The 14893-nt window shown below is 29.8% G+C and overlaps 1 protein-coding gene across 1 annotated transcript in view; it reads left to right on the forward strand.

The window, feature by feature from the left end:
• onecut (homeobox protein onecut) overlaps positions 1-14893 on the forward strand; it is a 165802-nt gene that overhangs the window by 129824 nt on the left and 21085 nt on the right. The window contains exon 6 of the mRNA XM_075361945.1: positions 8381-8493. Within this exon, the coding sequence (XP_075218060.1) occupies positions 8381-8493 (113 nt within the window). The remainder of the gene's footprint in view (positions 1-8380; positions 8494-14893) is intronic.

The raw sequence follows: 14893 nt of genomic DNA on the forward strand, positions 1-14893 counted from the left end.
TAATAACGGATTATACATTTTTGCCGACGTTACCACCAGCATATTAATTTTAAAATGGTTTTTTTACTTGTACAGTTTGTATTAATAAGACCTTTATTTATTTAAATAGTGGATCTTAGTTCGGAGAAATGAATGAATTAATGATAAACACAAATGACATATACTATTATTTAATTATTTAAAATTATTATTATAATTAATTTTACTATTAATAAAATAACAATTATATAATGTAATAATTTTATTATTAATAATTATTTTGATTATTTAATTACGTAATTATTTTTAATTTTTTAAACTAACAGACAGGATAGTTGAGGTTCAGGTCTGCCGAACACTATCTTCCGGTCGGCATATATTACTCTTGTTAAAAGTCACGCCAAAAAAAATACTTTATTAACTTTTAATTAGTGTATATCGGTAAAGTTTTTTTTCTTTTCAATTTAAAAAAAACTCGCTGCACGAATCTCGTATAAAACGGGTTTCACTTTGTGCGAACATTCGTGTTAGTGAAATATATTGTAAAACATTAAAAAAAAACTGTTTTTAATGAATTATCACTGAGTATTTGTACAATAAAAAAAGGAAAAAGATGATTGATGATGGTTTCTATCAAATAATAAAAAAAAGATCGCTGTAGGAAAAGAACAGAATTCATTGGCTGGTTTATTGTAGAAGGATGTGAGTATTAGTTTTAAGGCATTTAAAACTTTAATTTCAGGCTTTCTTACCGGCTTGTTATTGCGTAATTAAGTTAGTTTGCTTAATGTATATTTTAATTAATGAAATGATGTAATAATAATATCCTGTAAGAAAGATTATTTTAATATTTATAACAAAATAAATTTAATTCCAGTCGAAGTGTTTTACTTGCAAAATTTAAATAATATTTTTTTTAGCGACCGGTTTTTACGTTGTGATTATAATCTTTGTCGCGAATGACTCAGAACGACTGACTTTAAGACGTGCGTATGACTTGAATATAGTATTCCGTCGGCGGGAGCGTGTCATTTCAGGTTTTTGTAATTTAGTTGTCCGCTGTTTTTCCATCGTATGAGTTACAATGTGGCTTATTTGACATGTGCCGCATTCTTTAACTTTAAAATTAAACTTTTCTTCACTCAGCTCCACTGTTTTCCTGGCAGTACCAAAGGTTTTTTTTCCAGAGCCTCCAGTGTACAGTATATTTTCAACACGGTATCCGATTGTATTAATGTACTTTGTGTACTTTAATCTAGATGAGCCGATGAATTTATTCGACCTATTAAAAATTAACTTCTACGCGTTTTGAATACAGAAATCTATCCTCGTAAAACAACTTTATCGAAATCAGAGCTATTTTCGAGTTGAAAGATATAATTTGTTATATACGTATTAAAATATAATTATAATTAGTAATTTTAAATATACTTAAAATCAAACTGCAGATGAAAGGGAATTAATAACATTAAAAACAATTTTTTCTACGAAGTTGAATGTTTACAGTCACAGGTACAGAAATTCAATTATACCTTAATATTACACCTAGTAGTGACAATTTTCTTCTGTTTAATTTTAGGTAATTTAACATTAAATATTTTATTTTAGGAATTATTACAGGTGAATGTATAATTAAAAAAATCATATCTGTTATCTAGCACAATATATCTGTGACGTGTGACACATGCGCCTGTGAAAATAACTTGCTTAAGATTTTTGTGTTTTAAAGATTTCTTATACCGATATATAATCAAATAAATTGAAACTCTTACGATTAACGCTGGGTTTAATACGATATAAAAATACATTTTTTCCAACGAGTAGTTAGTAACCTATTAATCTTGACAAGATTTTTTTTCGTGACGCATATTGTAATTGAACGACTCAATAAATGTGTTCTAATCATATATTGGGTTTTCCTACAATTTTTTTATTTTAAATGACTTCATTCTACCGTTTTGTGATTAGAGCTATTTTGGTTTTTATGTAATTAATAAATGTTCTAGCCCGTCTTGTAAAGTGACAACAGCTTCGTTATGAGAAAATTTTAAAATTCATTAATTGTTCTTAAAAAAAAACAAACGGAAATTTTTAAATAAAAGGAATTTGCATTTGTTGTAGATAAGCATTAAAAAAAAAGTGGTTTACACCTGTGTAAAATAATAATATTTAATGACACATTTTTAAATGAAAGAATACTTCCAGAAGATATTTTCGGGACTAATATTCGGTTTTTCCTCTGTGGTATTGTGAGTGAATAATCTCAACAAAAAATGTCTTTCCATTCCTTTTAAAATATTTAAACGTGTTTATAATTTTTAAAAGTTCTAGGTAATAACTTATAAAGCTATTTAAAAAAAAAAATTAAATAGATTAGATCAGTATATTAAAAACAACTTCGGTACAAAGAAAGAGTTGTACTAAACAGTTATTAAAATAAACTAGAAAACAAGAAAGCGCTTTTAAAGCCATTTATAAAAAACTGCATAAAAGCTAAAAGAATATGGCCATTTCGGTTGTTAAAAAAGATCATCATTAGATTCTGAGTATGTAAAAAATAATAGATAAGTGAAAAACTAATAAATAATTAATTATTAATATCTAAAATTATCATTTATATATCTCGTCAAAGTTTAGAAATCTCAGTTGAATGGATTGCTGGATCAGTGATTAGCTTCTTACTATCTCGACGTCCTACATTACCACCACTATACTGTTAGCAGCCCAACACTCCTTCTGACACTCCTCGTAGAATTTCTGCAGATACGTGTTTACTCTTTCTAAATTTTGAGTAATACTAGTATTTGTAGAAATAAAACTTAGTTTAAAAAATTTAATTTCCTAAAAAGTATTGTCTTAGGCAATTTTAGTAGAAAACTTAATTTAATTTAAAAACAGTGAAAACCCCTATGGCTCAGATCGACCACCGTAATTTAATACACACCAAATAGTATAAGACAAAAATTATCTCAAGAGGTTAAAGAAATAATTAACCTTAAACTAATTAAAAGCACCCTCCCAAAATAAAATATGGAAAAGCAGATAATCGTTTAATGTTTCTACGACTAAAAACTTTCACAAAATTGTTTTTAAAAAATGTAAAATTCGAACAGGTTATTAAATGTCGATTCCCTATTATTATTATTCAACGATGAAGTTTCTACAGCATTATTAACAAAATAAGTTATCCTACTGTCTAAGTCCTATTTATTAAAACGTTTTTTAAAGGTTTTTGTTTCTAATAAACTAATTTTGTGACCGGTTTTGACAAAACTGAGCTCAGTTTTCGAAGATGTTACAAATAAAAATATACCCGACGAGAAAGCGGCCATTCATAAAATGATTTAGAATTTAGGATAATAAGGCGAAACTACATGAAAGACTGAAACTTGAATAAAGGAGCATTCGGCTCATTATGGATATGGAAGCCGTCGTTAGCATAGGATAGCCTGGAAACTAGTAAACGGACTCTTATTTATCACTCGTTTGTCGTTTGACCCGTTAGATGCTTTAATACATTCCTTTTTGTTGTGTGTTAATCACTTTTTCAATCGGACAATAACACTAGGTAAGCTTAAAACTTTGTACGTCAAGTCCACGGTCTTATCTATTTGAATAATGTTACCGGTATTTTATTAATACTACTTATTCGATTTCATTAGAATCTAATCCTGCATACCGTAATAAAAACATTTAAGTCTTTCAGGAGTTTATTGAGATAACATACGTGTTAGTCACTGAAACTAATTATGCATTAATTTTATAAATTAATTACTCATTTATCACTCACTTTATACTTTATTACTCATTAGTTTTTATTATTTATGAATAACTTTTTGTAATTTAAACCGTTAAAGTGATTGCCGAAAAAGGTTTTGCTCTTTACGAGTTCATATTGTTTTTATTTAAACTACAGACTACTTGTGAGATATAAAAATTGGTTATCGGCATTTTCAATCGAATATAACTAAATATAAATACTTATAAATACTGTCATCAATATACATAATGTAAAAAAGCTCTCAAATGTATTGAAATAAAAAAAAATATATATATATAGAAAGTCACTTAATAAGGCAATAAAAATCACTTTTATTTGATATCTAAAAAAAAAAATTATTATTTACGAGCACGTGATAAAATTAAATTTTTAATTTTTTAAAAATATTTTCAGTTTTCAATTTCCTGAATAGCTTAAAATTACACATAAATAATCTGCAGGTAGTTTTTATTCAAAAATTAATGCATAAAGGATCAGTTTTATTGAAATATGTAATGACATACTCGGGACTATTTAAAGGTAGCTGGAAGACTATTAAAATATTTTTATCCTTAAGTACTGCAGTTAGTACTGCTTTAATTAATGTGGGTAATTAAAAAAAAAAAAAAACAAACACTAAACATTAGCCTCTTTACCTAGCAGACACAAAAACTGGTTTGTTTTGAAAATTATTTTTATACTAGAATCCAGGGTACATTGATGCCCCCATTTCAGTTAAAATGTTATCTATTATTTTTACAGTAATTTCTTTTCTTACATCCTTGATTGTAATTCTAGCGTAACGTTCAGATCATAGAAGCTCATTTACACCCATTGTGCAACATTCAATTTTAATCTTTAAAAGTATATGTATTTTATTAAAACACATTATAAACAAGAAAAATCTATCTCTTAATCATCTACAAGTGTTACTTTTAATAAATTTTCGATATAGCTAATCATTACATCGCAAAATGGGTCCGATCTATTTAAAAAGGCTCACTGAGACGATAGACATAGGTAAATTTTTGTAGTAAAATTATTTAATAAGTGGTTAAACAAAGAAAAAAAAAGTTTAAATGTTCAGTGATTCTAATTTTAATTACCGTAAAAAATTTTAATTATGTGTGATTAAAAAAATCTTGATATTTGAAGTCGTTTATCTCAGGAGCCACAAGCAAAACGATTGTAAGCTACACGATATATTCTTCAAATCACCGCTGAAATTATAATAATAATAACAATAATAGTAATGTCACGCTGAAGAAAAACAAGCTCCTAATTCCATACTTGTCAAGAAAAATCAGAAGTGGTTTCCCGTAGTCTTGGCCGAATCGAATATGTGTATCAGTATATCAAGTTTACCACAGTTGAGGTAATATTCAGCCTTACGAGTGCCGCCCTTCAGTCTTCTCACCGTAAGGACCGGTCGTATAATAACATCAACAGTCTCAGATTAGGAGGATTGTTATCTCTTATAACTCTGATCCCTTTTTCCATGTTCGAGTATGACGACCATAAAAGAGAATATGTCGAGTAAATAGCGACAGGCAAAACCGAATACCACCTATCATGGAACGATGCATCTTATACGCTGCCTTCACAGAGTAGCGAAACGGTTAGTTATCATCAGCAGTCCGGTAGAATTATACTCGCATCAGAAATTAAAAACTGAAAATACGATTTTCAATCCGATTAAAAGTTCTTTACGAACAGAGAAGACATAAAAAGCTGTTGTAAAATGTTATAGCATGCGAGTTGATTTTATAGCATGCTGTAAAAATAAAATGCGGTCTTCACACTTATTTTTAAATTTAATCTTGAATGACTCGATGTATAAAAACATCTTTGTAAACTTTACATCTGTTAAATACAATATGTTCCCAATCTTTTATATAATTTTTCACTTTGTTTGTCTTTGAACTATTTTATTGATGTCTCGATAACAAAAATAACGATTAATTTTATAATAATTTTAACTCCTGAACTCTTTGCAACAGACTCGGTGGCGTAATATCTGTCATATCTCGTCCGTAACAATATTTTTTATTATAGTACGGGATACATACATTCGTTTACGATTTGAGAATAAAAAAGATTGTTACATTCTAAGGTTGTATATTCAGTAAGATTTCGTTTACGTTATTATTTTTAGAGTCCTAACATATTTTTTAATTTTGCGTTTTACCGAACGATTAGTGGTCCATACATGCAATTAACACAAATGTCATATTTGCGTTTCCATGCCCACTTTCCTCTTTGATTTAAAAATGGTTGTTGTCGTCATCTACAATTTATTAATAAATTTTATTGTCGGTTTTATATGCGATTTTTACATATAGATCGTTGTATTTTTTTATTATTTTTTTAATGTTAATTGTAAAATTTATATTTGTTATATACAGCATTATACTTGCGGACGACTTTGAACCTAAGGAAATTGCTTCATAATAAGGGCAAAAAATTCGGGAATAGTCTATCTTATTCCACGAACTTATACAATTTAAACCTATAAAATTGTGAAAAATGGGTTAATACTCCGGTACTTTTACCTTTAATAGTTATACAGTTTTCAAATCTATAAAGAGCATTGCTTACGAATTAATTTAGAGATACATCCGGTTAAGTACACGGTTTTAAAAACAAGCTTCATCATTCATTGTTCAGATTATTTTGATTAACTAAAATATCACAAATTTAGCGTAAAACGGCTGATCATAACGGTCGTTCTATGTGTTTCTCTTACTCAAAAACTGTGCATTCCACAACAAAACTTCACGAGGTGTAGATTATAGAACGGGAAACCTTTTACCAATTTTTAAAATAAAAAAAGTAGGTTTTTGTAAAATTTCCGAATGTACAAGTGTAAGCGGACAGAGGCGGTCTCTGTATGCAACCTCCTGAATATTCAAATAAAAATAATAATAATAATAAAATTCACCCTATTAAAAAATAGCGATTATTTACACTGAAAATTCATTAACGTATATATATATATATATATATATATATATATATATATAAATTACGAATTACAAAAACAGATAAATATATGAAGATACTTTTTTAAAACATCTGTTAGCCATGAATTATTATAATTTCTTATTTTTATATATTTATTTTTCACAACTAAATAGTTTTGACGGAAACAAATTCGAGAACTATTTTGCTTTTCTAGGACTCGCAGTTGCTTTCACACCATCGACGGCTACGGTCCATCCCTAATTTTGATGCTTTACCGTGTACGTTTATTAAATAACCGTGCATAGTATTAAAAACGTATCCCTAAACATTTATAAGTTTTCATTAGGCGAGATAGAAAGAGAAATCTGTCGATGAAAGGATACAAGAATAAATCACTAAAATTTCAAATTTTAAACAGTTTTCCGCGTAGACTATGACAACTAAAAAATAAAAGAGGATTTATTTTCAAGATACGAGCTAAATGGTAGTTAGTTTTATGAGAAGCGTTTATGTATTCATAAACTTTTATGTATTTTATGAGAAGATGTATTCATCGCTTTCAGAAATCGATTACGAGTCACTGTTGTAAATCTCTCCTCTTCGTTATTCCAATTTATTAGACCGTAAAAAACAGGTTTAGGGGATAGTACGGCTTAATGTAGTTAATTGAATATACAATCGAACCATAATTTACCATTTAATTCCGCTATTAGGCAAGATAGTTATCGAATAGAAAATTGAAAAAAATGACTCCAGGAAGTGATTTCTTTCTTTATACAATAGAACTGGAAAGAAATATAACATAAAATTATGTTGTATAATGTGCGGGAATAAAGTGGAGACCGGATCAAAACATCACAACAGAATATTACTGGTACTTTAACTTAATTCAAATATATTATTTATTTATTTATTCAATAATATATATATATATATATATATATATATATATATATATATATATATAATACTGAATGAGAGAGAACATGTGTAATTAAAAATGTTTTTAATATTTATGTATTTTTATTAGGAAAAAGTCTGATGAGAGTTTCCTTAATGCGATATAACTTATAGTAGGTTTAATCGAATGAAATCAGTGAATCCACAATAGTGCTTGGCAGCTTAGTTTAATGCGTTAAATCTGCTCAAAGCCCAGGTCAGTCAGGTTGCTATAATAATTAAATAAACAAAAATCTAATTATAAATAACCATATAAACCCGATAGACTTAAGGAATAATAGAAAGATAGATTTATAGATAGATAGATTTCTTAGAAGAAGAAAAATTAAAATGTGAAATAAACAATGCAGAATAAAGAAATTAGCGGATGTAGAAAGAATTTTTTCGATATTTTACAAATATCAACAAAAGACGGAAGAAAATGAATGAAATTCGGAAACAGTCATGAAGCGGATGGCCAGCATCCTCATGGCGGACGATCGCCTAAACTTGCCAAAGCCTGGGCTATGAGGAGATTCAACGCTACGCCAGGTTAGTAAGTCACCAGAGGAGTCTAGTACATTCCATACGAAATGAATCGCTCGATTTAGCCTTTCAGAAAAATTCATGCCGATAGCGTGCTACTTTTTTTCTATGATAAATTATTTATTTTATTAAAGTTGTAAGTGATTTGTTGTTGTGGTTATTATCTAATCGTTTACGGTTTTATTGTTTCAGCATGCAAGAGGAAAGAGGAGCCGCAGATCCACTCCGATCACACCCCCGCCCCCAAGAAGCCACGTTTGGTTTTCACAGACCTGCAGCGTCGTACGCTACAGGCTATTTTTAAGGTTGTCACGAATACAACAAAAAATTATACAGGATGGATAATATTATATAATAAAACATTTACTATAAGAACGAAATCAATATTTATAGGCTACATCATCTGCACACGTATTTACTAAATATTTCGTAAATTAATTAAATTATTATTTTCTTTTGTAATGATCGTCGATCAATTAATTAATAACATTAAAAAAGTTTTCAGATACACAGGACATCGTGGAGAGGTGCTGATCCGATCGGGAGGACCGACATCGATTCGCCGTATATACAGGTGACTGTGGAAAAAGCACATTTCTTGTAAAACGATCGGTGAATAGTTTTTCGGATGAATCGTTCAATAAGCGGTCCGATAAGAGAAGGAGGTGGATGTAGGATTTAATTTTTTTTTAAACGCTAAAAGCCGACTAATTTCTCCGAGTCTATACCAATGTGTACACAAATATTCAGGTAAATACGCAAATCTACACGATTGACGAAAACGTTAGACGAAATTTTACTCATATGTAATCAGAACAGAGTTCGGTATCTCTCGATCTATAGAAAGGAAAATCGTCTATCTTAAAAAAAATCTGATGAGCACAGCTCATTTTTTTCGAAGAACTTTGTAAATAGATCGTAATAAAAATGATTAGGGATGACGATGATGACTTTACTTTGTGATAAACGGTAATCGTACCGACAACGGTCGCTGTTATAAGGTTACCGACTATAGTAAGTTAATTACTTTAAGATTTTGCCGTATTTCTAAAATCCCTCGGGTAAACTCTATTCTTCTGCGGTAGCCTACGTCCCCACACTCTTAAGAAATCTATTTTTCAAGTTAAGAATAACGGTCGAATGAAACTTTGTGGTAATATTGATGTTTAAAAAGGATAACCTCCAAACGCTCGTAGTATTTCGTCCTCCCTTTTCTACATAGTACACCGAGCGTATAGTTTAATTACCGAGAGATCGTGATAAGACAATAGTCTTTCCGACCGATAAGAGTACGAAGCCGATCGTGAAACTATCAATTAATTTTAAAACGTGAGTCTAATCTGCTATTAAGACGTATGGAAAATTGGAACCTTCAAATGTTGTAGGACGTAGTGGCTCTTTAGCAGACCTAATAAATTAGTATCCTGGGTCCGTAATTATATGTGTGCTTTTACTTTTGTCAGGAATATGACGGCGAATAATGTTTGACCTCTACCAGCGGTGTTGGTATATAAATCTTAATCTATTCCTTCAGTTTTTGCTAACAGATTCCAAAGTTTCCGATAAATATTTAACGGATGCGGAGACAATCGAAAAAAATCGAGAATTGAGAAAATCGGCACGGAAAGTAACGAGCTTATTATTTCTTAACGTAAAAAAAATATAAGCCTCGAAAAAGTCCGTAAAAAATAACAAAACGAAAAACCACCCATTATATAATATCGCGATAATGCTCTCATCTTACGAAATACTTCAGGGAAATAATTTCTTTTAACTCCACCCCACACTATTACCTTAGCCGGTCGGTTTGAAGGTTCACTGAGGTCTCTTGAAGATAAAAGGAATGGTCGCGTAGACGACCGTCTATGTCATCCGGTCATCCTGGGTTTGGGATTTTATAAAAATTATTTCGTGTAACATACGTAGAGAAAGGGATAAACACACAAATCGGGGTGAATATGCTGAATAACGCGAAGCGTCATCGTTTGTGTTTCAGTGCACAAAATGCAAAACGATACGCTTGCGTTATCGCAATTCTGGCTCCGATAAAAATACAACGGATTACAGGTTCGCGCGGGAACTCGAATACGCACGTCGTCTTTACACGAACAAGCACACTCACATTTTTGGAAATTATATAACGATATTTTATAACTTTACGCGTGTTTCATCTACTATTTCCATGTTTTGTGAGCTTTAAGGGACTTAAGCGCCTCTTCTTGCGCTCTATTACCGTATGCCCTTAAAAATATTATTACCGACCCGCGAAACTAACCCTTAATTTTTGGAAAACAAAATTGTCGATAAAACCAGCGACGGTTAAAGAAATTAAATGTTTAAATTTTACAGAAAATCCTGTTGACAAAATCTTTAACACCAAAGAAATTCGTAAATAAGATTTTGTTACCGCTACACTAATTTTCACCAGAAGCGTAAATTATTGCAATGGTTCATTTCATTTTATTTATGTGATAAAAACTCTGATCCGGTAATAAATTTTAACGTTTCTAAAACACCGCACTCACCATAACGGGAAGATAGTTATTATATGACAAAAAATTCACAATTAATTGCTAAATTGTTATCAGCAACCTTGACCGCTTTAATACACCGGTCCCCAGGACAGGTTAATTACAGGTTCGTGTGTGAACACGCATAGCACGTCACCTTTGCACGGACTAGCACACTCACATCTTTGCAAATAAAATTACTATACCGATCATATAACGGTCAGGGTGACCGCTTGTTTACGTTGTCAACGATAAGCTTTTGTAGGTGGTGTCAGGAAGAACAAAATCTCAACAAATCCCTCCCGCCTATTTTATCCAGAAAATCTGGCAAAAATGGCTAGTACAAAGAGAACAGAAAAATGTACAACTGCTTTAACTTTTTCGATTTTGAAAATTATGGTGAAATTTTTTACGATATTTAGCAAACCGCGGAAATTAAACTCTCATCGTCGCTAAAATGTCAGTCTCTGACTTAAAGCGGTAACCACCACTATAAATTACAGTACTAAGTACATACTTCTTGCCGATACCGACCGCTTCCAGAAAATTATATCGTGGACGACACCGAAGATAGTATAATAAATTCCCCTGTATCCTAATTCAAGCCGCTGAGCCACTGTAGTAACAAAAGGCGTCCGATCGTCTCGTTAATACCGGAAGACCTCCGATTTACGGACATTTAGTAATTATTTATTTCCGTAGAAATCAGGAAATTTCCGTTACACACAGTCGATTAGAATTTTTTTACAATAACTCAAATCGGCTCGGAGCAACTTCTATTGTGGGCAGATATCTGTTTGATTTGAGTTTCGTTACGGAATGATTTTATAATGATTGTGATTTATAATTCGTGTTACTCATTAGGTAGTTTTAAAGTTTTCCAAAGGTACGCTGACACACTTTAACATCAGGCACACTTCTTTACATCCGGGTTCAGAAGAACGATAGTCGGACGAACGAATACCAGGATCAACAACATCACCGATTCCAAAATAGTATAATAAACTTATAGTTTTAGTCACCAAATATTTGTAGGAAATGCATCCTTTAATCGTTATGTCTTATTTTTCTGGGAACAGGTATTTCTAAAGAAAATAACCGTGACATTTTTACACGTGTCATCGCAGTAGATAAACATTTTTAACGGGTTAGGAGAATTTTTTTCCGGATTAAAAATACGTATTTTCCATAATCTAGAATTAAATTCTGAAAAAAAAATGAATGGACATTTTTATTAAATTGAAAAGAAGAATTTTTCATCGTAAAGTTACATGGTATTTGAAATTTTATTGTTATGTATCTATAGGTGCATAATTAATATTTATTAAATAATTTAAAGCGTTTTTGGTTTTTTTTTTTAATTTGAAGTATAAAAACAGTAATAACAGATACGACTAATGGACCTATATATATTATTTTTTATCGAAGAACATTATTTTTATCACAATAAAAAGTGACAATGGCTCGATGTAACTAGTAATTTTTCTAAAGAATGAAGAAAAAATGAAATCACAATAAAAATAAAACTAATTACCGTACTGCGGTTATTATTTTTAGTAATAATTGTTGAAAACCATAGATAATATTTTTTCTGATAATGATGATAGTAGTGATCTTAATAATAATAATAATAATAATGTAGAATTAAAAAATAATAATACCTACATAAGGAAGATAATTTTTATTATTTTTTTTTTACGTAAAAAAATATTATAATTATTTTTGTCCTGAGAAAATCAGTCATAATCAAATCAGTACAAATTTGACTTTAAATCGAAGAATTTCGATGGATTTTACCCAGTAAAATGATTCATAATTCAATGAAATAAGGACTACAAGTATAAGTGCACAAAGGAATAAAACAAAATTAATATTACTGTAAAATATTCAATTATTAAAAAGCTGTTGAAGAAAACTAAATATTTAAATTATATAATATATATTATGTACATTCTAGTAAAACTTATTTACTTCTAAAAATGATTAGATATTCCATAAATTATAAACATTTATATGTAACTTCACATAAATGTCTGCATTTTTTTTTATTACTTCAATTAATTTGTACCGAAACGGTTTATTAGATTAAATAAATGAAATATCTAATATATGATTAAAATTGTAGAAGAAAAATCTATTATTATTATTCCATTACTATTATTATTATTATTATAATTATTTATATGGTATAATTAATCAAAAAATGTTCTTATATAATAAAGAGTTTATATCAAAATGAAGAGTGCTGAAAGAAGAGGTAACAGAAAATGTTAATACGAATTAGGGAGTAAATATTATTAAAAAAAAAAAAAAAAACAACAGTCGATTGTTCATTTATTGAGGCATCTGTCCGCGTTCGGTTAATTATTACCAGAAGGAACACGAAGGAAAAATACACCGATCGTAAAGTTACTAAAGATATTTACTTCAAAACAGAAACTATGAAGCGCATCGAATCGGTGGCACGACAGATAAGAAGAAAAATACAAAATAAAAAAAAAAAATATTAAAAACATACAGTTACTCTTCTGATTTTTAGCTTATAAGCATTTAATTTTAAATATTACAAGGTGTTTTGTGTATTGTATAACAGCTCGTCATAAATGTGGTAAAACTTTCCCGCATTCGGGAGGTTAAGCGCGGAGACTCTGCGATTATTCGTAAACGACTTTACTCTTTTCTGTTTCCAATTTCTGACCGCTTCAAGCTGTTATCATTCGACATAAATACGCTTTCTAACAAAATGCTATTTTGAAATCAATCACATTTTTTTACTTTTGAAAGTCAGCTTTCGGTTTATAAAAGTTAGAATATTTTACGAGGACAAAGGTTTGTTGTCAGATAATTAACGGTTGTGTGAAGACCATTGCAATCATCGCAAAATTTATTTATTTATTACCCGATAAATAAAAAATTGGATGTAAAAGCGCATTGAACAAATGATGTAACAACGACCCGTTAATGAAAAAATGTAATATATTCGTAAAACCGTAATTAAACATCCAGTCTATATTCGCTGAAAAAGTAGTACTATAAAATCACATCTAGAGGTATTCTATTCGATTAACGAAATTGTAAAAAATTACCGTTCAAATAACCGAAGAAAACTTTAATTTATTGTACTCGATAGATTTAAGCATATGCTTCTTTCTCATTATTAAAAAATGAAGTCCTACTTTTAACATCGTTGGAATCCCTTAAATCTTTTTAAAAAGAAGATTTTCTATTATTAAAATTACGCAAAAAAAGATGAAATGCAAGGTGTTCGTCCAAGATGAATTGTTCGTCCATCGTCGTAACAAAGGCGCAACGGGCTGGTGATAATGTTGTTGAATTCCGAAGTTAGAAAATACGAATAAACTCTACGGCAGAGTCTTACAACAAGAGAACAACGATTACCGTTTCAAAATATTTAAAAATTGATGATGTTTTTAAAAATATACGATCAGTTCCGTTTTACGAACGTAAACAAAGAACGATTAACCGAAAGCTAACGGATATTTCATTTAAATTTATCCGGCTAAGACCACCGTCATAATTTATCTAAACATCATCTGTGAATTTTAAAACTGAGAATTTTATTGAACCTTACTGATAATCTACTCGACCGCATAGTCATTGAATTAATTGAAAACAACAGTTACAATTTCGTTACGCAACTGAAACTACATAAAAAACTTTTATAAAAATTATTTTTTATAAATAAAAAAAAAAAAAAATAGGTTCGATATTTAACTCTACAAGCTTATTTATCCTACCGGACGATTTTAATAACATCGATTCGAAATTAATTTATTGAAGTTAAATTAATAAATATTTTTTAGACGATTAACTAACCGCATATGCTCGAGTAGGAATACGGTACGAAACTTTGGGACCTATGAAAATAAGTCGTTTCTGTAATTAAGTAACAAGTATCATCTTCGAATAAATAAGTTACGACATAAAATAAAATTTATCACGGATATTAATTTACATTAGATATTCCTAAAACAACTCGATAAATATAGACTTCTTTATTTACCGGGGTCAAAATGATTATCGAAGCGCTTCACTCTCGACGAAGTAATCTACGATTTCAGAACGAAAGTAAAAAATTACGAATCCGATACGATATACTGCTCGGATTGCAGTATACCTCCAGAGTTTTTAGCCACCTCGGTAAACACATAATATAAGACAATTTATACCGACG

The sequence above is a fragment of the Lycorma delicatula genome, chromosome 4, assembly GCF_047948215.1.
Source record: "Lycorma delicatula isolate Av1 chromosome 4, ASM4794821v1, whole genome shotgun sequence".
Taxonomy (NCBI): Eukaryota; Metazoa; Arthropoda; class Insecta; order Hemiptera; family Fulgoridae; genus Lycorma; species Lycorma delicatula.